General features: G+C 34.9%; 1 protein-coding gene across 1 annotated transcript in view; it reads left to right on the top strand.

Moving 5' to 3' along the window:
• The window catches only part of TMPRSS15 (transmembrane protease, serine 15), a 141,673-nt gene that overhangs the window by 39,384 nt on the left and 79,624 nt on the right, over window positions 1-22,665 (top strand). Inside the window, exons 8-13 of the mRNA XM_008055327.1 lie at window positions 2,917-3,023; window positions 11,163-11,303; window positions 11,960-12,109; window positions 19,162-19,267; window positions 19,568-19,718; window positions 22,049-22,184. Of these exons, the coding sequence (XP_008053518.1) occupies window positions 2,917-3,023; window positions 11,163-11,303; window positions 11,960-12,109; window positions 19,162-19,267; window positions 19,568-19,718; window positions 22,049-22,184 (791 nt within the window). The remainder of the gene's footprint in view (window positions 1-2,916; window positions 3,024-11,162; window positions 11,304-11,959; window positions 12,110-19,161; window positions 19,268-19,567; window positions 19,719-22,048; window positions 22,185-22,665) is intronic.

The raw sequence follows: 22,665 nt of genomic DNA, 5'->3' as shown, positions 1-22,665 counted from the left end.
CCTTCTCCTGAAATTATTATCTGAACATGAAAATTTTATTTTTAAATATCAATTAAAACTGTCTAATGAAGCTGTCACACTATTCCTCCTATGTTCATACAGACAGCTAGATAGATTTTGTTTTTTACATTAACAAGTATGTATTTGTTTTCACAAAGTATTGAAAAGTATAAGAATAAATGAATTAATTATTTTCTTTTAGTAACACAAATTCTGATAGGCAAGCCAATTAAGTATGTGGCTAATAATTAATTGCAGAATATAATAGTTGCCACATTGATAGTATGAACAACATACTCATAAATGGATCAGAAGACTTAATATTATCAAAATGTCCATACTACCCAAAGCGATGTATACACTCAATACAATCCCTATCAAAATACCAATGGCATTTTCTGCAGAAATAGAAAACATTGTAAAATTTATAAGGAACCAGAACAAAACCAGAATAGCCAAAGCAATCTTGAAAAAGAAGAACAAAGCTAGAAGCCTCATACTTTCTAATTTCAAAATATATTACAAAGCCCCAGTAATAAAAACAGTAATGTACTGGTATAAAGACAAACAGACCAATAGACAGAATGGAAAGTCCATAAATAAGCCCTCACATATATGATTGACTGATCCTGAATGAGATTGCCAAGACAACACAATGGGGAGAGGAATAATCTTTTCAACATATGGTGTTGGAAAGACCTGAAACTCATGTGTAGAAGAATGAAATTGGGTTTTTAACTTACACAATACACAAAAATCAACTCATAACAAACTTAAGACTTAAATGTAAGAGCTAAAATCTTAAAGCTAGAGAAAAAAGAAAGCTTGTTGACATTAGTATTAACAACGATTTCCAATAACAACACAAGCAACTAAAACAAAAATAAATGAGTGGGATTATATCAAAGTAAAGCTTCTGTGCAATAAAAGAAACAATCAAAAGAAAAAAAGGCAGCTGATAGAATAGGAGGAAATATTTGCAAATTATGTAACTGATAAATGGTTAACATTCAAAATATGTAAGAGGCTCCTAAAACTTTATAATAAAAAAAACTTAAAAGTGGGCAAAATTGCCAGGTAAGGAGGGATAGCTTTGGCAGTAGTGGGAAACTGCCAGAGGAGGGGAGACACACCTCATCAACAAGGTCACCTGCATAATGAACATTTGTATACTTGACCCCGAATTGTACCCCACATTTTAAAAATAAAATTATTTTTTAAAAAGAAAGTAATCAGAAAATATAAAAGAAAACAGAGCTAATATGAAGGTAACAGAAAAGGGTGAAGAAAGTAGGCTGGAAGCAGGATTCTGTGCAAATCTCAGACCAAAGTAATTCTGAGTCTGGGGACCTAAGTTTTATTATTTATAGAAAGAAGGATGCCTGACAGTCCCAGGATCATATGCCTTTTTCAACCCAAAGATCACTGACATGTGGATTGTTTAGATGGATATGAATAAACTAACACTGAGAAAGAAAAACAAGCCCCGCTTGGTGGCTCAGCCTGTAATCCTGCGCCTTTGGGAGGCTGAGGTGAGTGGATTGCCTGAGCCCGCAGGTTCGAGACCCGCCTGGGCAGCGAGACCTCATCTCTACAATAAATCAAAAAATCAGCCGGGCTTGGTAGCGCGCGCCTGTAATTTCAGCTACTTGGAAGACTGAGGCGGAAGGATGCCAGAGCCCAGCAGGTCGAGGCTGTGGTGGCCGGGAGCGGCCACTGCACTACAGTCTGGGCGACAGAGTGAGACTCCAACTCAAAAATAAAAATAAAAAAAGAAAGAAAGAAAAACAAAGGGGCAAAAGATTTAAGTAAACATTTATCTAAAAACATGTAAATGCCCGACAAGTTTATGAAAAGATGTTCAACATCACTATTTATTAAATAAATGCAAGTTAAAATCATGAAACATCGCCTCAATCAGATATCCCCTGTTAAGATGGTCATTACCTAAAGCAAACAAACAAACAACAGAAAATAATGTGTTGGCAAGGATTTGAAGAAAATGGAAACCTTGTACACTGTTAGTAGAAATGCAAAATGCTATAGCTGCTGTGAAAAACAGTATCTTCCTCAAAAAATTAAAAATAGAATTCACATGTGAACCAGAAATCCCAATACTGAGTATTTATCTCAAAGAGATATCTACACTCCTAAGTTCATTTCAGCATTATTCACAATAGCCACGAGAGAGAAAGAATGTGGATGTCCATTAACAGATGACTAGATAAAGGCAATGTGGTATTTACATAAAATGGAATATTATTCAGTCATGAAAAGGAAGGAAATCCTATATATACTGCATGATTTCACTTACATGAAGCTTCTGAAGTAGGCAAACTCAAGGAAATGAAATGAGAATGGTGGTTGCTAGTGGCTGGGGAGTAGTGAGCAATGGGGCATTGCTGTTCAATGGATATAGAAAAAGCTCTAAGTCTCTGCTGTGCTACACTGAGTTCAGAGTTAACACTGCACCGCATTTAAGAGGGTAGATATTATGTTATATGATTTTTATCACAAGAAAAGAAAATACATACAAATTCTAGACTGCTTTAAAAATTATGACAACTGCCGGGCTCAGTGGCTCAGCTGGTAATCCCGTGCCTTTGGGAGGCTGAGGTGAGTGGATTGCCTGAGTCCGCGGGTTCGAGACCCGCCTGGGCAGCGAGACCTCATCTCTACAATAAATCAAAAAAAAATCAGCCGGGTGTGGTAGCGCATGCCTGTAATTCCGGCTACTTGGAAGGCTGAGGTGGAAGGATTGCCGGAGCCCAGCAGGTCGAGGCTGCGATGGCCGGGAGCGGCCACTGCACTCCAGTCTGGGTGACAGAGTGAGACTCCAACTCAATAAAAAAAAAAAAAAAAAAAATTATGACAACTATTAAAAGATCTATAATCAATTTTCTGCTTTTATTTTAGTGTACATCAAGGACTTTCCATTAAAATCAACATTAATTCTTTTAGTACATATAATACAGATGTACTGAATATTTATGAAGGAGTAGGATCAAGCAAGATATTAAGAGGTAAGTTAAAACAATTATACAATTCATTATTATATGGAAAATATGTGGAGAACCTTTTTTTGAAGTGATAGGTCTTCCCTGATTTTTGAACTGAATTCAGACTTGAAATTTACATCACTGAAAAGACAAAACAAGCTGGTTCTCATAAAAACTAGAAAATTAGTGTTCTATGTCATCTTCTTTGTAATAAAACAGTTACTATTTCACATTGTCCTCTTCTAACTGATGTCTTAAAAAATCATTGAAATTTGCCAAAAAATTATAGATTTGGTTACCATACATTTAAAAAATATTACTTCCTATTAAGCAAAATTCAGATAAACCCAGAAAAGTACTATTCTATTTTTCTCCATCATTGTGTAGGTTATAAACTCACCGAGTCTTTGTTCTTATTTTCAGTGTAGCACTCTACATCCAAATTTTTGCAAGATTAACACTAATAAAGTGAGCAACACAGTGTCTAGCACAGGCAGTAGACTCAGTGAACAGTAGATGTGGGTGACACTATTACTACATAACCATTAATCATGAGTCATGGACATAGATGGAAGCTGAGAAGAGCACAGGGTATGCAATAGCATATACACCTCACTTTGCTCCACCCCAAAATTCACAGACCTATTCACAGTAGCTGATGAAAATAGGGGCAATATTCCAGGAAGAAATAAAATGAGAGTGAAGTAGAGAATGCAGAAATGGAGCCCAGGGAATAATCAGTTTTCCTCACACATTGGGGAATTAGTCAAGTGTTGAGCTAAGATGAGGTTGTGAGTGTTACCTGTGATTAAATTTTATATAATAATTGCAGTAATTTTAATAACTTTTTATTGCAAATTGCATTTGTGGGTAATTAACAGTGAATTCTACACAATAAAATCTTTTGATTGATTTAATTATTTTTAAAATATTTAAGCATATGATAATAATATTTGGTTTGTATTTGGTGCTAATGATGTGCAACTATACCAAATGATTTATGTAGAATTTCTTATTTAATGTATTCAGCATACCTGCACAGTATATATTTTAAAGAGTAAAATGAGGCCTAAGATGCTAAATTACCATGAGTTCATCTAGTTAATTAGTGCTGAAGACAGAAATCAAACCCAAAACTCCCTGACTTCAGACACAATACAATTATTCATTGTGTTTTAAAAAGCCCAAGTACAAATATAATGAGTATATATAAAATATATAAATTCATGGCAAGTCACATTTGATCTAAATAAATGGGCCAACCATTTCATAATCTATTTCTGTAGATTATGCATGCAGTTCCTTAAAATTATGTTCCATAACAAGGGTACATGCATAATGAACATTTGCATACCTAACCCTGAATTGTACCCCACATCTTTGAAGTAAAAAAAAATTAAAAGGAAAAAACTTATAATCCATAGATGGACAAATAAGCTAGCACATATAAATATCTCCAAAGACTACAGTGGTACTAATAAATCTTACCATGCGTTGATCACTTCAAATGTATAAAGCAGTATTGTCAGTCCTTTAAGCTAACTAAATAAATGCTTGGCCAAATTTGTTATGTAAGTGCTATTATAATCTCTACTATACAGATGATGAAATCTAAATTTGTAGAAGTTAGGTGCCCAATAAGTTATAGGTGTGAGTTATCCTCATGTTCCCTTAATCCTCCAATATTATGGTTTGTCTGAATACAGTTTTCCTGTGCTTAGCTTACCAGCATGAATAAATTATAGAATAATTAGGCATAGTGATGTGAATAATGCACAAATAAGTACTATGAAAATATAATAAGAAATTAGTTTACACCCAAGTAGAAAAAAATCTATAAATGTGTCTTTAATTTGTAATAGGCAGTTGCTTAATTTTAAGGTCTTTGAACTAAAAATTTATTTTAAAGTTTTGAAAATTAAATATTTTAACTTTAACTGAAAAACATGAGAGATTATTGGGTGTTCAAATTAAATTAAAAGAATAACTTTTTTCTTAAGAAAGGCAATGATATTTTATCTCCAGCATCTAGCACAATATCTGATATATTGTAAAAACTCAATAGTTGTTTATTTTCATATACGTTCACAGATTTATAGTTTTTTTTTTTTCTTTTTTATTATTATAAAGATTTGGGATACAATTCAGGGTTAGGTATACAAACATTGATTATGCAGGCACCCTTGTTGATGAGGTATGCCCCTCCCTCCCCTAGGAGTTTCCCTCAACTGCCAGTCCCACCCCCCTCCCCTGACAGTTTCCCATTACTACCAATCACTTTCTTATAGTATTATAATTGTTCAAGATTCCCTTATGAGTGAGAACATACAGTACTCTGTTCTTTCTTTCTGTGATAGATCACTGAGTATGATCAACTCTAAATCCATCCAAGTTGCTGTGAAGTCCATATGTTTATCCTTCCTTATGGCTGCATAATATTCCATTGTGTATACTACCACATTTTTTTATCCAGTCCAGTTTTGATGGGCAACATGATTGGTTCCATATTTTTGCTATTGTGAATAGAACTGCAACAAACATACTTGTGCAGGTATCTTTTTTGTAGAATGACTTGAGTTCTTCTGGGTATATCCCCAGTAGGGGAATTTCTGGGTCATATGGAAGGTCAATTTCTAGTTCTTTTAGAAATTGCAGCCGGGCTCGGTGGCTCAGCCTGTAATCCCGCGCCTTTGGGAGGCTGAGGTGAGTGGATTGCCTGAGCCCGCGGGTTCGAGACCCGCCTGGGCAGCGAGACCTGTCTCTACAATAAATCAAAAAATCAGCCAGGCGTGGTAGTGTATGCCTGTAATTCCAGCTACTTGGAAGGCTGAGGTGGAAGGATCGCCGGAGTCGAGCAGGTTGAGGTTGCGGTGGCCAGAATTGGCCACTGCACTCCAGTCTGGGTGACAGAGTGAGACTCCAACTCAAAAAAAAAAAAAAAAAAAAAAAAGAAATCGCCACAGTGTCTTCCAAAAAGGTTGCACTAGTTTGCATTCCTTCCAGCAGTGTAAAAGCATTCCTTTTTCTATGCATCCTCACCAGCATCTGTTGTTGTTTGTTTTATTAAAAATGGCCATTCTTACTGGGGTTGTTAGATGGTATCTCAATGGCCAGGGAGAAGTCCTCCGGTGGGGAGGTACGGGACTGTCTCTTCCCCAAGTATGTTCTTGCGGTGGGTGGCCTAGCTAATCTATCCTGGAATGGAGTTTTCCTATTGTGACGTCCAGACTCCTCCTGGGTTTGTCCCTCTCAGTTGTGATCCAGCTGTATAGGTCCGACTCAGAGGATTGCTGGGGAGGAGAGGGTTTGGGTCAGCCCTCGACTCACCACTGATCTCTTTGGAGTTCTTCCTTGTCCTTTTTTGGCCACACCCTTTGTCTCGCGGCTGGATCAGGGTAGGGCTTGGGGCACCTGGAACTCAGCACTCAGCAGGTCCCTCCGAAGTTTGTGCTTTCAAATATTCCCTCGGGGTCACGATCAAGCCCTGAGTAGTTGATCCACCACTCCCAGAGAGTAGGTCTGTTGCACCGTGATGAGTGAGTCAGCGCACTTTCTTGCCCCACCTTCAAGAGGGTGGCGGGGTGCCTCTCTTGTTCTCTTCCTTGGGACTTTGCCTCTGGACTCCTTCCACAGCCCCTGCTGCCAGTGCCCTGCCAGGCACTGAAGCGTTGAGGCAAAGCCATGAGCCGGCAGTCTCTCTCCTGCTGCACCAGTGATGGAAAGCCTGGGGCGATGTTTCCTCCCCACCATTTTTTCACAGAAAAACTTTTGTCTGTTTAAAAAAAAAAAAAATGGTGCTGGGCTTCTGTGACCTGGGAAGAACCAGATGAAGCAGAGAAGCTGCAGCACCAGCTGTTGCACCAGGGGCCTGGTCATTTGCTCACAGGCCCCCACTTAGTCTCTCCCAGCATTTTCTTCCCAGGGAGGGTTTGTTGATTTTTTTAAAAAGGGAAGAAACAGAAAATGGTGCTTGGCTTCTGCGTCTCGGAGTCACTAGGGTCCAAGCCCAGCAGCTGTGGCACCAGCTGCTGCAGCAGGAGAGCCCTGGCCTCTAGCTCCTAGCCCCCACTCAGCCACACACACACCCACTCGCTCACCAGCATCTACACAAAATTTTCCATACACTCACTCACACAGGGACTCGCATAGTCCGACTGGCTTGTCCACCATCTTCCTGACCCCATCTTGGTTTGTATTTCTATAATATGGTATTATACCATGTAGTCAATGGAGAAAGCAGTATTTCTCATAACTTCAGAATTATTTTATATTGGAATAATGCCAACTCTTTCATTCTTGGTTCACAAGTCATTTTTTTCTAAATGTTTCAGCAAGTTCCTTTATGTGAGAGATGCTTACAAGACTTGCTTTTCTTAAATTCCAATTCAGAATCGGTATATCTCAAATATCGCTAATATGATCATGTTGAAAATGTATAAATATTTACTTAAATTAAGAAAATGGAATTTTTTAATTTTAGAGATGTGTGTTACAATTCAAATGGTCATTGTGCGGGTAAAGTTTGGGCCTCACTTTGGAGGGAAATGGAATTATTAAGAGAGACTATAAGGAAATCAAACATGCGGTACCTTAAAATAATTGTTATATATTTGATTTAAAGTAAGTCAGAATAAATAAATACTAAAGGCATTTTTCAGTCATTTTTGTACATAGTTGTGATGCAAAATCTCTAACTGGTAAAAAGTATCAGTGAAATATGGGCATCACATAAGGAAAGATGATACAGAGTTCAATAGAGTCTTCAAATAATTATGAGAATCTATGTAAATCAGAATAGAGCACCAGGAAAGTTAGTTCAAAATGTTTTCTTTAAAGTGCAGTAATAATGATATAATATTAAATTCAGTGGTTATAACTATTAACAATAATTGGTATGGAAGGGGCAGAAAACGGTGAATAGGCTAATTTAATTTTTTGTTCAGGTAAATCTATAAGTGTTTTTAAGCATCCTCAAAGAAAGACTACAAAAATAGCGTGGGTTAGCACATAAACTGATTTCAAAATGCCGACCTCAGAAAATTTGTTTTCGAGTGCATAGTTGTTATGCTATTCTTTCTATCCCAAGTGCTTAGCTGGTATTTCATTTTCCACAAGATTGCTGACAATATATCCCTAATACTTTGATTTAACATAGTGCAAGGGCATGATCTTAAAACTGAAACACACAAATGTGCGTATGTATATAGCCAAAGATATATGTATAATAAACATAGTGAATGTTCCTGAATTTATCCTACTACAAAAATAATCATATTGTAACTATGGAATTAAATAATATGTGTAAATGTTTTTCAAGATAAAGTTTTTTCAATAAATTGTATGCTTTTATTATGACACTTTTGTGTATACTCAGAAGCACACATTTACTCGCTTCTGTTGATACAAGTACCTTCCATGGAAAAATTTAACAAGCACTAGCTTAAAGAGTCATTCCCAAAGATTCCCTAATAATAGTACCTGGCAAAATTAATAATTCCTTCCTCAGTACCCCCATTTTTTCCATATCTGATAATTCCACCATTAATTTTTTTATAACTAACCAATCTGAGTTTTTCTAACTGGTTATTTCTTCTCCATGTCATCAGGAGTTGACCCCATACCAAATTTGTAGCAAGCACTCACTAAAATATGTTGAATATATTAGAACTCCTTTATATTATCAAGGTGATACTCTGATGGCAGTATTTGTACTCATAAATGGAATAAAATAGTTGTGAACTAGATCCGTTGAATCATGGTCTATAGAAAGTCAGCCATCCCTGTCTATTGCCCTCTTTTCAAACTCCCTGCATTTTTATCATCCTTTCCTGCTTTTCTCTCTTACCAAACCTATTCACCAAGCCTTTGGTGGTAGTAGACTAATGATGGTAATCCCCATTTCAGTGTGACTACTTGGCAAGCCTATGTAAATTAATATACATAGAATAACTGTTTTCTTAGTAGGACACTGAATTTTCTTGAAAAATTCGTGTCTAAAAATTCATTTCATTAGCTATATCAGGAAAACCCCAGTCTTTAAAAGTTATTAGGCAATTCTTTTTTCTTCTAACACAAGCCTTGTCTCTTTTATGTAGGCAAACTATTACTCTGTTTATTTACATCTTAATACATGCCCTCAAATGTTCATTAAAAGTCTCCCATGTTCCTGTACAATGACAGAGGTACAAAAACATTAAGCCTTTTCAGGGCTTACTACCTATCTGGTAAGACAGAGAAATAATAGCTAGCATCCGTTGAACATGCACTGTACCCTAGTCACTGTTTCATATGAAAATTACTTATTTATTCCTTATCACAAATCTTTATGAAAGAAAATACAATACAATAGAGAAAACTGAGATTCAAAGAAGTCTAGAAAGACAGGGAGTCAGGATTAAACTGAATACTGACTCTGCTCTTAACCACTATCCTCCATCGCTTTCCTGAGCACGGGATGCATGCCTTTCACTGGATCTGTGGTTCTGGGACTCTTTTTAGTAAAAGAGAATTTAAGAATATGGTGAAAGTTTTACAAAATCTCTACAAACACATATTCTACTCCATTTCCAGAGGTTTGTGTGTATCTCTGAAGCTGGTTAATGGACTTCAGGGTATAAACTTCTAGACTATCTAGACTAGTGCGATAACTTATAGAAGGTGAGGTTCCAACATGTTACAACCATCAAAGGTGTGACTGAGCAACTAGCTGAATTCAGATCCAGCCAGACACCATTGTCTAAAAGAATTACATTGACAGAAGCAGAGGCAGATAAGTTTAAAGCAACATTACTGGAATATCCACAACCCTTAAGTGACTAACACTTATTAACTCCAAAGCTTTTCAATATGAGAACCATTTAGATTACTACACAGTTAAGTAGGCTGGTGGGTAGAATCTAAATAACCAGTGTAGCTCTTAGTGAGAAAACACTGAGTATATGACACATATTTGGGGAAAATACTAAGATGCGAATCAATGCTTGTTCATTATGTTATTTCTATTAGATTCTGTTTAAATTGTATTTATCACATTGTTTGCTAATTTCTACATAATAAGCACAACATTTTTAATGGTTCATAAAATTTTCTTTCTTCAGAACTCAGTAAATAAAAGTGATGCTTTGTCTCAGGTATGCAAGTGTAGTATTTTCTATAGAACTGAATCTGATGCCCAGTTCAGATTGTCAAATTAAAATGATAAATCATTATTTCTTAACCCTTTTTTCATTATCACCCTCATTAAGAAACCTTTTTAGACTTGTTTCCAACTGCTCTTCATGAAAGTTGAATACTTTATATACATTGTATTCTGTATATATGCTTATGTACTGTATACATATCTGGGCGTTGCACATTTAAAAATTAAGACAGTTTTGTCCTTGAGAACCAATTTTTACCACATGAAGGCAATGTCACCCCCTTTAAGAATGTGTATGCTATATATAGTTATAAAATAAAATGTTATATATAAAATAAAATGTTATATAACAGTGGATTTTGTAAAGCATCATATGAAAACCTTTTATATCCCAAGCACTATACTACCCCTTGACAATCATAAAGTGAAGAAATATTCCTTAAGTAGATTAGAGTCAAAACTGAAAATGTTAAAATCAATATAAAAATCTGTAGAAACAATCTTTAAGTCAGCTAATATTATTTGGAGGTCTCACAGTTATATGTGTATAGAGCCAAATAAATACTCATTTGTTTCTATTGCTGTGACCCAGTTTTAGCCCCGTGAGTGAGACACAGGAAAACCTTGATAGAGCCAAAACATTAAGTTTTAAAACTGCTTAACTTGTATGTTTCTTAGAGGAACTTTTTCAGTAAAAGAATATCTTTTCTTTTTTCATGTGTGTATAGTGTCTGCTGCTAAAAATTAAAAATAGAAATCATAGTTTTTGAAATCGTAAATATATATAATAATTTGAAGCTTCCCGATGCTTAAAAGAAGAAACATTTTATTTCAGTTAAAATAAATTAATCATAGACCTAATGCTTTTAGTTAACTAAGGTTGTACCAGATACATATTTTGCTAGATCTACTGATAACTGATGGAGGAATGGATGGATGGATGATGGATAAATGAATGAATAGATAGTTGTGTACATATAGCAATCATTCCTTTTCATTTTTTCTTTTTTCTCTTTTTTTTTTAGCTTCTCTTTGGGAAACCAATCCTGGCACAATAAGAATATTTTCCAGCCAAGTTACTGTTGCCTTTCTTATAGAATCTGATGAAAATAACTACATTGGCTTTAATGCAACATATATTACGTTTAACAGCAGTGAGCTTAATAGTAAGTATTATTTATTTTTCAGTCTTTGATTTTTAAATGCTTCAATATTATAATCGAATTTTTAAAATAGCAGAACCTATCATTTTCATTATATAAGTTATTTAATCATGTCATTTGTATACGTCTCTCTGTATTCCCAATACTTACAGAGAAATTAGAAAATACTTCACTTTCTTTAGGGGACTCAACCAATTTGAGAAAAATGATAAGTAAATATAAAAATTTAATTAAAATGCTATAATTTTATATGCTTCAAGTATTCCAAGTTAAAAATTATTAGCATAAAATAAATTCAGAGAAAGTCCACATAAATTTAATTTTGATGAAAGAATTAAATTTAGTAATGGAGGAGACAAAAATATAGGACAAAGTTTATATGGGTAAACTAATGGGGACTAAATGTAAAAATTAAAGAACAAAAAGCTAATGTCTTGATGAAACATAAGAAACATTATTTAACACAGTTGGCAGCAAAAAGCTAGGCTATGTTAGCTACATGGGATGAAGCAGAGTTAAGATTAATAAATAAATAATTATTTTGTTCATGCCACTCAATTATGAGCTACATGAGGTTAGATTATTTTTAATGTAATCTAATACAACTACTTACATGGCAGACTAAATTTCAGGGCTTTTTTCCTTTTTTTCATTCACAGATTATGAAAAAATTAACTGCAATTTTGAGGATGGCTTTTGTTTCTGGGTCCAGGATCTAAATGATGATAATGAATGGGAAAGGGTTCAGGGAAATACCTATCCTCCTTTGACTGGACCAAATTTTGACCACACTTTTGGCAATGTTTCAGGTATAATGTATATTTAACTTCTAAATCAAAAGGAAAGAGATGTGTGTTGTCCTGGAGTTTAAAGTGAGCAGTATCAAATGCAAAACAGATTTTTAGATTTTTTTAAATTGTGTGCTAACAAGGGGATTAAATGAAGTGGTTATCAAATAAGGTGAGAAAATGCAAGTGTGTCTCCAGAAATATATTTACCCTATATATTCACAAAATGTTACTGAACACACAGATGCCATTAGAGACAAGACTGGGTTGCCCCCTAGACTTACCACTTATTATTAACTAAGTAGACTTGGATGAGGCGATTAACTGTGAACGTTGAGCTTTGACCTGCTTTGCCTTAATTTTACTTTGTGATTTTTCATCATTAGTGCACAGAAATAAATTTTTGTATATTGATAAAGTTCCCTTCAGTATTTGCTGAATTTGTGTGTTAGTTCTGATGGATTTTCTTTTTTTAAAAAAAAGAATTTCTTAGAATTTTCAGTATATGAGATCACACCATCTTGAAATAAAGATAGGTTTACTACTTCTGGGAAGCCCTTTGGAAGGATGATTCTAAAGCATGGTCCTAAGGGTAGGGTTGTGATTTGTAAGTATTTTTTTTTATCTGAATGGTATATTAGAATTGGATTCCAGGTGGAAATGTTAGAGAAAATAATATTTGACTGATAAATCACAAATAATATGAAAACATAAGGAGATAAGGAACTTGCAGCAGGATGATAGCCCATGAAAGCTTCAGAAGCACATAGTCATACTAGCAAATATAATTACAGAATAAAGTGTTACAAATCTAGAAGAAACATATATCTTAAAAAGTAAGAAAAAATCACAAAAACAATGAGAATTTTTGCATTTATATAATATTCTTATTTATACAATATTCTTTGACAAAATTTATCTTACAATATGGGTTGCTGATGAATTACTGATAAGAGTAAGAATTCCATTCAAAAAATATGTATTAAATATGTATTAAAAGCCTCCTCTAGGCATGGCTCTAGGCATTGAGGATGCAGATCGCATATCATCGCTTCTACAGAGTCTGTCCAGAGTCTCCAAGTTGAAATTTTCCTTTCCCTTAAACATTCTAGACACTTCTTTTGTTTTCCCTGTCACATGGCATTATATTGCTCACTTATTTTATTTTGTTTTGTTTTTACCACAGTATTTTTTCAAAAACAAAAACCCAGTCTTTTTTATCTTTGAATTCCTTTGAATCCAGTGCTTGAAACTATGTAGCATGCAAAATTATTTTTTAATATATAAATAAATATTCACAACTTTTACTCAATAAGTAATTTCCAAATAACTTACTGACTGAATGAAATCATTTCTAACAACAACAACAACAAAAATCCTAAGCACATGTGCACTGTAGTTTGCTATAAACGGCCACTTTCGTTACAAAGATCAATATTCTCGTTTTTAAAACCTGAATATTAAGTGATCGATTTAATATCAATTGTGAGTGATACTTTGTTAAATGACATCCAAGAGTTAATTGTTTTAGGCTAGAAATGAATCTGACTAATCCTGATTTTTCAGGCAGTGGCATCCTTAGCTTATCAAAATGTGGTTCATCACACTACAACTTGATCAAAATATTTTTAATAAAAAAGTGATTACTTTTCATCTGTTTCAGAGTCATCAGTGAAAACCCTTTCCAGTTTATTCTTTTATTCAAGCTGCATTTATTGAGCTTCAGTGCGCATTCACGGCACTCCGAATATATCTGTGAACAAAATAAATCTGAATTCTCTGCTCTCGTGGAACATATATTCTAGCAAAGAAAAACAAAAAAATAAATAATACACGGATGGTGCCCCAAAAAGTATACACATTTTAAGAAAGAAAAAAACTGTATTAAAATTGTAATAATAATATGAACAAGCCACATTTGACTTTTGCAATTATAAGAGGTGTCCAGACACTTCTGACTGCAGCCAACTAAAAATAATACCTAGATAACAACTCTTGAATGTATATACATTTTTTACAACCCTAGTACATAAAAAGTAATTAATTTTTTGGTGTGTTAAATATGAATGGGTACTTTGGGAAACTATGGAGCTTTGTAAGAGAATAGGGGAGGGCAGGGAGTCAGATGCTGCTGCAAATTAAGAGAGGGTGATCAGCTTAAGTCTCACTGAGAAAGTGACATTTAATCAAAACTTTAATGAAAAGAATTAACTTTATAGATTATTTCAGACACAGGGAACATGCTTAATCTGTTGGAAGAAAACCCAGGAGACCAGCATGGCTAAAGTGGAGTGAATAGGATGACCACATGGTCTAAATGATGATGGAACTTCCATGGTTTCAGCTTTTTCTCTGAGGGAAACAAAAGGCTAATTGAGACTCTTGAGCACAGACATGATAGGATTTACTCTGACTGGTGAGCAGGAAATAGGTTGTGGGAGAACAAGAGTGTTAAGAGGAGACCAGTGGAAGCTTATCATCAAACGCAGAGAAGAGCTTACGGGACTCAGATCAGTGGGAGCAGATGTAGAAGGGGTCAGATTCTGGGTATATTCTGGATGTAAAGCTAACAGGATGTGGCTAAATGCATCACTGGTGTGGATCTATTTATAGAAAATGTGCTCTGAGTAAATGGTCAATCCCATAACCCCCCCCCAAATGTTTGGTATTGAAAAATGATGACATGAATATTCTCATACATAATTCATCTTCTTTGAATAAGTTATTTCCCAGAGTCTGATCCTCCATGGATTAATTAGTAACCTGCACAGCTCAAGACTAACCTCTAAGTGATAATCACTCCAACCTTCTTAAGGGGCCTGGCCTAAAACAGTCAAATAATCTGATTTGTTTTTTTTATTGCCTTTATTAAGATGTTTAAAAGTCTCTACCACACTTGGATAAGAGTAGTTACAGGAAAGTGCAAAAAGCACTTGTATCTATTGACTATGACAGATACGTTTTATGCAGTTTGAAATCTTTGATGTTCAAATTATCATTTTTCTACTTTTATGTCATAATACGAGATGAAATAATTCCACTTATATTTAAAGAGTATAAGTGCATTGCAGGAGGAAAATGGTTTTGGCTTGCCAACAGAAAATAGCTAAAGAAATAAGATGAAACTGACCAAAGTAAAATAGGTTGGATGTCAGGTGGTGGTTTTAAATAGTTGCGTATGAAATGGAGTCTCAGGAGAAGGTCTAGTAGCAGTAGTTATTTAAAATTAGACACATCATGTAATGAGGACAGATTATAGGGTTTAATAGGACCTCTCCAACTCTCCTGCCTGTGATTTCATAATCTACCAGTCATTCTTCTCCAAAGGGCATCTTTCTTTTCACCTGCTTTTTATGTGTCAGAACATCCTACCTCAGAAATGGAAGAGAATTAAACCTCTCCTGATGTTCCTATTATCCATGCAGGGATTTTTTTTTTTTTTTTTGCCTTCACCTTAAATGACAAGAAAGCCTAAATGAAGCAGATAAGCTGAATGAACATTGCTTTAGGGAAGAACATCTAAGTCTCTTAACTTTTTTAGTCTTTCTAAAGAACTCTCCCCTGGTGGAGCACCAGCTCATAATTTCTACATTGTCTATGCTGGAGTTTCTGTGTAACTTTTAGAAGCAAAAGGGAATCGGTAAAGATAGTGGCACTGATGTAGGGCAGTGTGTGGAGTGCTCAGAAGGGGCCCCACTTGTTCAATAAACTCATGGAAAATGAAGTTAGTAACATGAAAACTTCAGAAATGGAGAGGTCACAGAGGACTAGGCAAGTCAAAGAAAGTGTTTCTTTCCTTTCTCAACAAAATCATGATTGTTCCTAACACTGGGGGAGGCAGCATAGTTTAGCAGTTAAAAAAAAAACATTAAGATATAGACCCAGGAGTCTTAAACAGTTTTAAATCTCAATTCTGTCATTCAGACAATTTTTCTATCCTCTCTTGCTGCCTCAGTTCTCTTATCTAGAACGTGGAGTTGGTGATAATAGTATGTGACATAAGAGGCATGTTATGAACATGTTATGAACATTAGTATGCTGGGGAGGAAAACCGTTACTTTGGTCAATTTTCAAAAGTATGTTACATCTTTTAGATATCTATATTTAATTTAACATATGAAATTTTTCTAAAACAAGAATAACTTTAATGTTTTCAGATATTATCTTTATTTTATTTATTTATTTTTAGACTTTTAATTTTTCATTTTAAAGATGTGGAGTACAGTTTAGGGTTAGGTATATAAATGTTCCTTATGCAATTACCCTTGTTGATGAGGTGTGCCCCCACCTTCCCCAGGCAGTTTCTCACTACTGCCAATCCTTTTCCTATAGTATTATGATAATTGTTCAAGGTGAGAACATGTGATACTCAGTTGTGTGATCGTGTGAAAGATCACTCAGTATTATAGATTCTAAATCTGTCCAGGTTGCTGTGAAGTTCATGATTTTGTGGGAGCATAAACTAGTACAGCCTCTGTGGGAAACAGTGTGGCAATTCCTAAAAGATCTAAAAATTAACCTTCCATACAACCCCGCAATCTCCCTACTGGGAATATACCTGGAAGAACTCAAATCACTCTATAAAAAAGATATGAGCACACGTATGTTTATCGCAGCATTGTTCACAATAGCAAGAACATGGAACCAACCGTGCTGCCCATCAAAAGAGGACTTTATTTTTATTTTATTTTATTTTTATCTTTATTTTATTTTATTAATCATCTGTATTCGTATTGTCTTTATCTTTTATGTTTCCAGTGTGGCTGAATTTAAAAAAATAATATTCCTTTCTAATATTAATAGATTCTGACTAAATTTGGACCATTAACCAATCTAAACTTTTAATATTTATATACAAGTTTCAGTTAATTTTAAATATGCACTTAACAACTCACAAACAATTTATATCAGACTATTTTCTTCTTGAGAGGAATCTTCAAGTTTCCAGAAAGTTCTATCATATCTTCAATTTCTGATTTCTCTACATCAGCATCAACAATGCCAAGCAGTTTTACTCTTTAATTGAGGTGTTGGATGGGAAGAGTTTATATTCAGTTCATTGAGAAATAAACAGAAAAAAAGTCACAGAAGGAAGCTGTAAGGAAAACCTAGTGGCTAATGAAAGAGATTCACCGTGCACTTAATTAATGTATTCAGTTTTCTGCATTTTTTAGCTGATCCTGAGATTAATTCCAAAAGCTCTAGAAGATATTTCAAGAAAGTTGAAAGACTTTTTAAAAAAGAAGTTATTCTTTGATCGTATAAATTTCCATGTGGTTATGGAAAATATCAACTTAATCGTTGCTCTTGTGTAGAATTTTAATACATTTAAAAACATGGCAAGTCAGTGGAACAACAATACATTCAACGACATTCAGTTAATTCATAGGGAGAACAAAAAATGAACAAGGTATCTTTCTTTTTTCCAAAGTTCTAGCAAATTTATAAAACACATAAAACATAAAATACATGACAGAATATGCGGAGTGACATCAGAGAAGTACAAAGAGCCACTGAGAAGTCAAAAAAAGTGGTCACTTTGAGTGGAAGCCATGCTGAAGATGACAATTTGATTTAAATCACCTCAAAAAATTAGTCGATTTTAGCACGCTATAATTAGAATGGGAAGTGGAGACGGAAGAACAGAAAAAGAGGGATTTCTCAAAAGTCATAAAATTTCTAGGTGTTTGGAGATGTTAAAATAATTTTGTAGAATTGCTGTATGTAATAGACTATTATAAGAACTGTGGCTATAAAATGGCATTGAGGTCATAGTACAGGGACCTCAGGCATCAGAGTGAATTTGTACTTGGTTTAATAGGAAATAAGAGCTATAAAGGATCTTAAATAAGGGACAATTAGACTGTGCATAAGAAAGCAGTATCAAGTAGTGGTGTAGGTACTGAAGAATTCTCATGGAGAGTTAGAGAACTAGAAGTGAAACACTTGGAAATTGATAGTGACAATGATCTTTCTTTTAAAAAAAAAAGTCTAAATATGCATTGATATGGGCAGTTCCACAGGTACTTCTTTTCTTCATGCCTTGTTCTTACTCTGCATGTTATAAGTGAATGAATTTGAATTTTATATGCAACATTGCTTATATTTTTCTATTAGAAAGTACTAGAGAGAAGATGCTTGATAATTTCCAGAAAATACTAAATTTCAGCATTGCATTCCAGTCAAATTAAATGAACCTAATATTTCATTTTCTTTATGTTATATTTTGTTACATGTTTCTTGCTTCCTGTCATAATATATGAGCTGAAAACTAAGATTGGAATAAATTCCCCTCAGGAAATATTCAAGGTATTCTTACCGCAACAACTATTCACACACTTCAAATGACTCAATTCACTGGTTGGGGTAATGAATTCCAAACCAGAAAGCACTTTATGCAGTGGTTTGTGCTATTTTGAAAGCTTTTATATGGATTAGCATGCTTCCTGCTCCTCAGTGATCTGATTAGTTATCATTCAAAGGAATCAGGGAAGATAAAACCATTATAAAATCAGACAATTTCTTGTTTTGAGACATTCAGTGTAGTCAGTGGATTATAAAACTGAGAGCCTTTTTGAAACTCCTAACTTTGCCTTCAAATTTGTATTTAAATACTTGTGTATACTATGAATTAGCCCACCAGCTATCTAAATATCCTTGTGCACTGATTGTCTCTTAACATGTGACTGAATCAAAACATTTAGTATATTAGAACCAAAATGGTATTTCGATCTGATCTTTATTTATAACATCTTTACTTTTTAATGTTTCCTGTGAGGATAATATAACAATTAGTAAGTCAGAATTGGATATATTCTTAATGATGCTCTAGTCCAAGTCTCCCATTTAATAAATTGGTAGGTCCAGAGTTGTGAGATGATTTTCCTAAATTACAATTTGGTATGGCAGTGATGCTGCTTTCTGGGTTTGAGTCTGATACCCTGTCTGCTATATCAGAATATGTTTCCTTATATTTTCATCTTAAAGTTTTGTTTTTCTGCTTACAAAGGATATATCTCAACAAAAAGGCAATATTTAAGGAAAATTTTTTTAAAAATTTGTCCTTTTTATAGGATTTTACATTTCTACCCCAACTGGACCAGGAGGGAGACAAGAAAGAGTGGGACTTTTAAGCCTCCCTTTGGATGCCATGATGGAACCAGTCTGCCTTAGTTTCTGGTATGTTGTAGGCACGTGATAAATGCTGTTTTATTTAATGAGTAACATTGCTTTTCTCAGTTTACTAGGCTCAGATCTTAGTAAGAAATTTGCTGACATTTTAATGCACACGCTATTATTTTCCAATTAATAAAGCAACAGAATTCTGGTAGATTCCCCTTCCCTTCCCAAGCAACTCCCACATCCAAGAGCGGGGGGGGGGGAAGGGGATTCCAAAGACGGTAAAGGATCTAGACAAACTCTGAAATGCATGTATTCTAATGTAGCAACCCAAACATCTTTGCTTTGTTTCCAAACTAGGTATTATATGTATGGTAAAAATGTCTATAAATTAAGCATTAATATCAGCAGTGACCAAAACACAGAGAAGACAATCTTCCAAAAAGAAGGAAATTATGGAGAAAATTGGAATTATGGACAAGTAACATTAAATGAAACAGTTCAATTTAAGGTTTGCAAAACACTTTTAGATTTATATTTGTATGCTTTTGTGGTGATACAATTATATTTACAGTGATGCAATTAAGAAAATTATTTTCTGAAGATAACCAAGTCACTTTCTTTGCTTCCCTAGTCTACCTCATTTTGAATCTTCAGCACCTTTATTTTCATTATTTATTAACTTATTAAAAACCACTTACTGAGGGACTGTTTACTACATGAAAGTATAGCTTATAATGGTTCATAAAATCCACTGAAACACTTTAGCATATTTCATTCTTCTTCTGCAACTTTCTAGTGTGAGCCAACCATTTCTTCCTATTTTCTCTGCCTACTTTTAAACTGTTCACAAATACCACATATGTCAGCCCTTCACTTTTCTAGGGAATCATCTTTTCCTACTAGAACATTTAGACCCATCAGTATCTACCCACTCTGCCTCATTCTAATTTTATCTTCGTATATTTCCTTTAGAAACAAATTCTATGAGCTGTATCATTGAGAAGTCTCTGATCATTTATTTTACCTTAGGGTGAATTAATTTTCAGAAAACAGTTTAATGTGTTCATTTCCTAAGGGTCTTTGCAATTAAAATATAGGATCATGTAGGCTATTAGTCTGACCAAATTAGCAATGTTCTAATGGATAATTTCAGACAAGATAGCAACACTCCCAGAATATGTATATTTGGGTTTTTTTGTTTTTGAGTCAGAGTCTTACTCTGTCACCCAAGCTAGAGTGCAGTAGCATGGTCACAGCCAACGAAGCCTTGACCTGTTGTGTTCAGATCTTTCTGCCACCATCCTTCCAAGTAGCTGGAACCACAGGCATGCACCACCACACCCACACCTGGCTTTTTTTTTTAATTGATGAGAAGAAGTCTCACCAAGTAGCCCAGTCTGGTTTTGAACCTCTGGGCTCAGGCAATCCTCTTGCCTTTGTCTCCCAAAGTGCTGGAATTACAGGCTTGAGTCATCACACCCGGCCTCAAAAATGAATATTGAACAGACCTTGTCATCATCAAAGGCTTCAGGTCTCTCCTATGACTTGATGTGAGGCAGGAAATAATCAATAACTCTCATTTGTTTTCCTCCCATCTTTCTTTCCTCCTTTTCCTTTTCTGGTCTTGTCTGTCTTCTGGTTCTGTCCGTTTCTTTGAAGTTTTTCTCTCCAGCCTTTTTTTTTTTTTTTTTGTGGATACGTCAAGGATGAATAAGAGAAAATGGAACATCCAGGGAAAAAAGAAATGGCAGAAGTTAGGAAATCAGTATTGCAGGGACCAAATATGGCTCAACTCACTGATCATCATTTCTAAAGTAATGTAACTAGGTTCATTTTTTCAGTTAGCTCATCAGGCAGAATGAGTGTCCAGGTCTATAAATATTTGCACTTTGGCATTGCCATTTTGTTGTAATGTCTTGAGCAAGCCACTGAAGTCTCCTTGAAATTTAATTAGCTCGTATGTGTGAGAAAGAAGATAATACTTATTCGAAATAATGTCTGGCATGAAATAGGTAAAATGAATGAGCACATAAATGAATGAATGTTTGTATAATGGTTTTAGAAAGAAATAATGTATGCCACGTGCCTAGCATAGCAATCAACATACAGTAGGCATTCCCTTTCCTATCCAGTAGAAGATCAAGAAAGTATAGTTGACAATAATCACTGTCCTTGATAACCTAATATGTTACATCTGACCACTGGACCTTCCTCCCAAGTCTGGTTCTGTGTTCTCTGGGCAGTACCCTCACATAATATACCACATCAGCATCCTAAGTAAACCATGATAGTAGCAGTTGGTCCTGAATGATCATATTATACCCATACTTTTTTCTTGTCTCTTTCTCCCATTTACATAATCTAATTGGTGTATCTCTTCAGGGCTTGTGTGCTCTAAGAAGGCAAAAGCTACCTGGATTTTTAGTATTGTTGGGGAAAGAACCCCCCACAAAATTATAATATTGCTGGGGAAAAAGGCTCTCCCCTGTCAGATGATGTGCTTTCATGACAGAGTACAATTGAGTATGGCAAAATCATGAACAAGAAAGAGGGAGAGAAAGCAGGCACACAGAGAGAGACAGAAACTGCTACAATATTGCCTAACTCAGAAGGAAGGAGGGAGGAAAAGTTTAGTCAGTATGACCATATATAACAAGGGAGTTGGACTCAGCAGAAAGACCTAAAAGCCATGATCTATTAATTTATCACTGTGTAGTAACTGGTCATTATAAATTTAGAGACAACAGTAATGATTCTCCAAAGGATATTGAGCTTCAAGAAGAAGCAAGTCAGAAAAGACTAGAGTGAAATAATTGTGTATACCTCTCTGAATTGCAGGTTGCTTTTAATGCTTTTAAGAACCAACTCCTGAGTGATATAGCTTTGGATGACATTAGCCTAACATACGGGACTTGCAATGAGAGTCTTTATCCAGAACCAACTTTGGTCCCAACTCCTCCACCAGAACTTCCTAGTGAGTAATCTTAAAGTGTATTTTTCTTATTACGTTACTAATATTTTCAGGTAGATTTTAATTGGGCTTATTTTTGCTACCTCAGTCAAATATTAGTTTTTCCCCTGAAAATAAGGCTTCTTAAATATAAGTAAAATGGAAGCTAGCAAAACATTACATGTTACACATATATCCACAATAAAAATCACTGAGTACTTAGTTATGGTTTATATGAATATTTCAGTACCTATTTATTTTTGAAAGTATTTAAAGGGTTAATTTCCATTTTGTTTTCACTAGAATATAGATGAATGCTGTACAGGTCACGTGGCATGACTTATAGTTTTTAAGAGAAGAAGCCTCGAGTTTTGATGGCCTAATTAAAAGCCATTTTTTTAGCCGGCTCGGGGCTCAGCCTGTAATCCCGCACCTTTGGGAGGCTGAGGTGAGTGGATTGCCTGAGCCCGAGGGTTCGAGACCCGCCTGGGCAGCGAGACCTCAT

Source organism: Carlito syrichta, unplaced genomic scaffold, assembly GCF_000164805.1.
Source record: "Carlito syrichta isolate Samal-C Ts95f unplaced genomic scaffold, Tarsius_syrichta-2.0.1 Scaffold301823, whole genome shotgun sequence".
Classification (NCBI taxonomy): Eukaryota; Metazoa; Chordata; class Mammalia; order Primates; family Tarsiidae; genus Carlito; species Carlito syrichta.
This window is presented reverse-complemented; position numbering and strand designations above follow the sequence as displayed.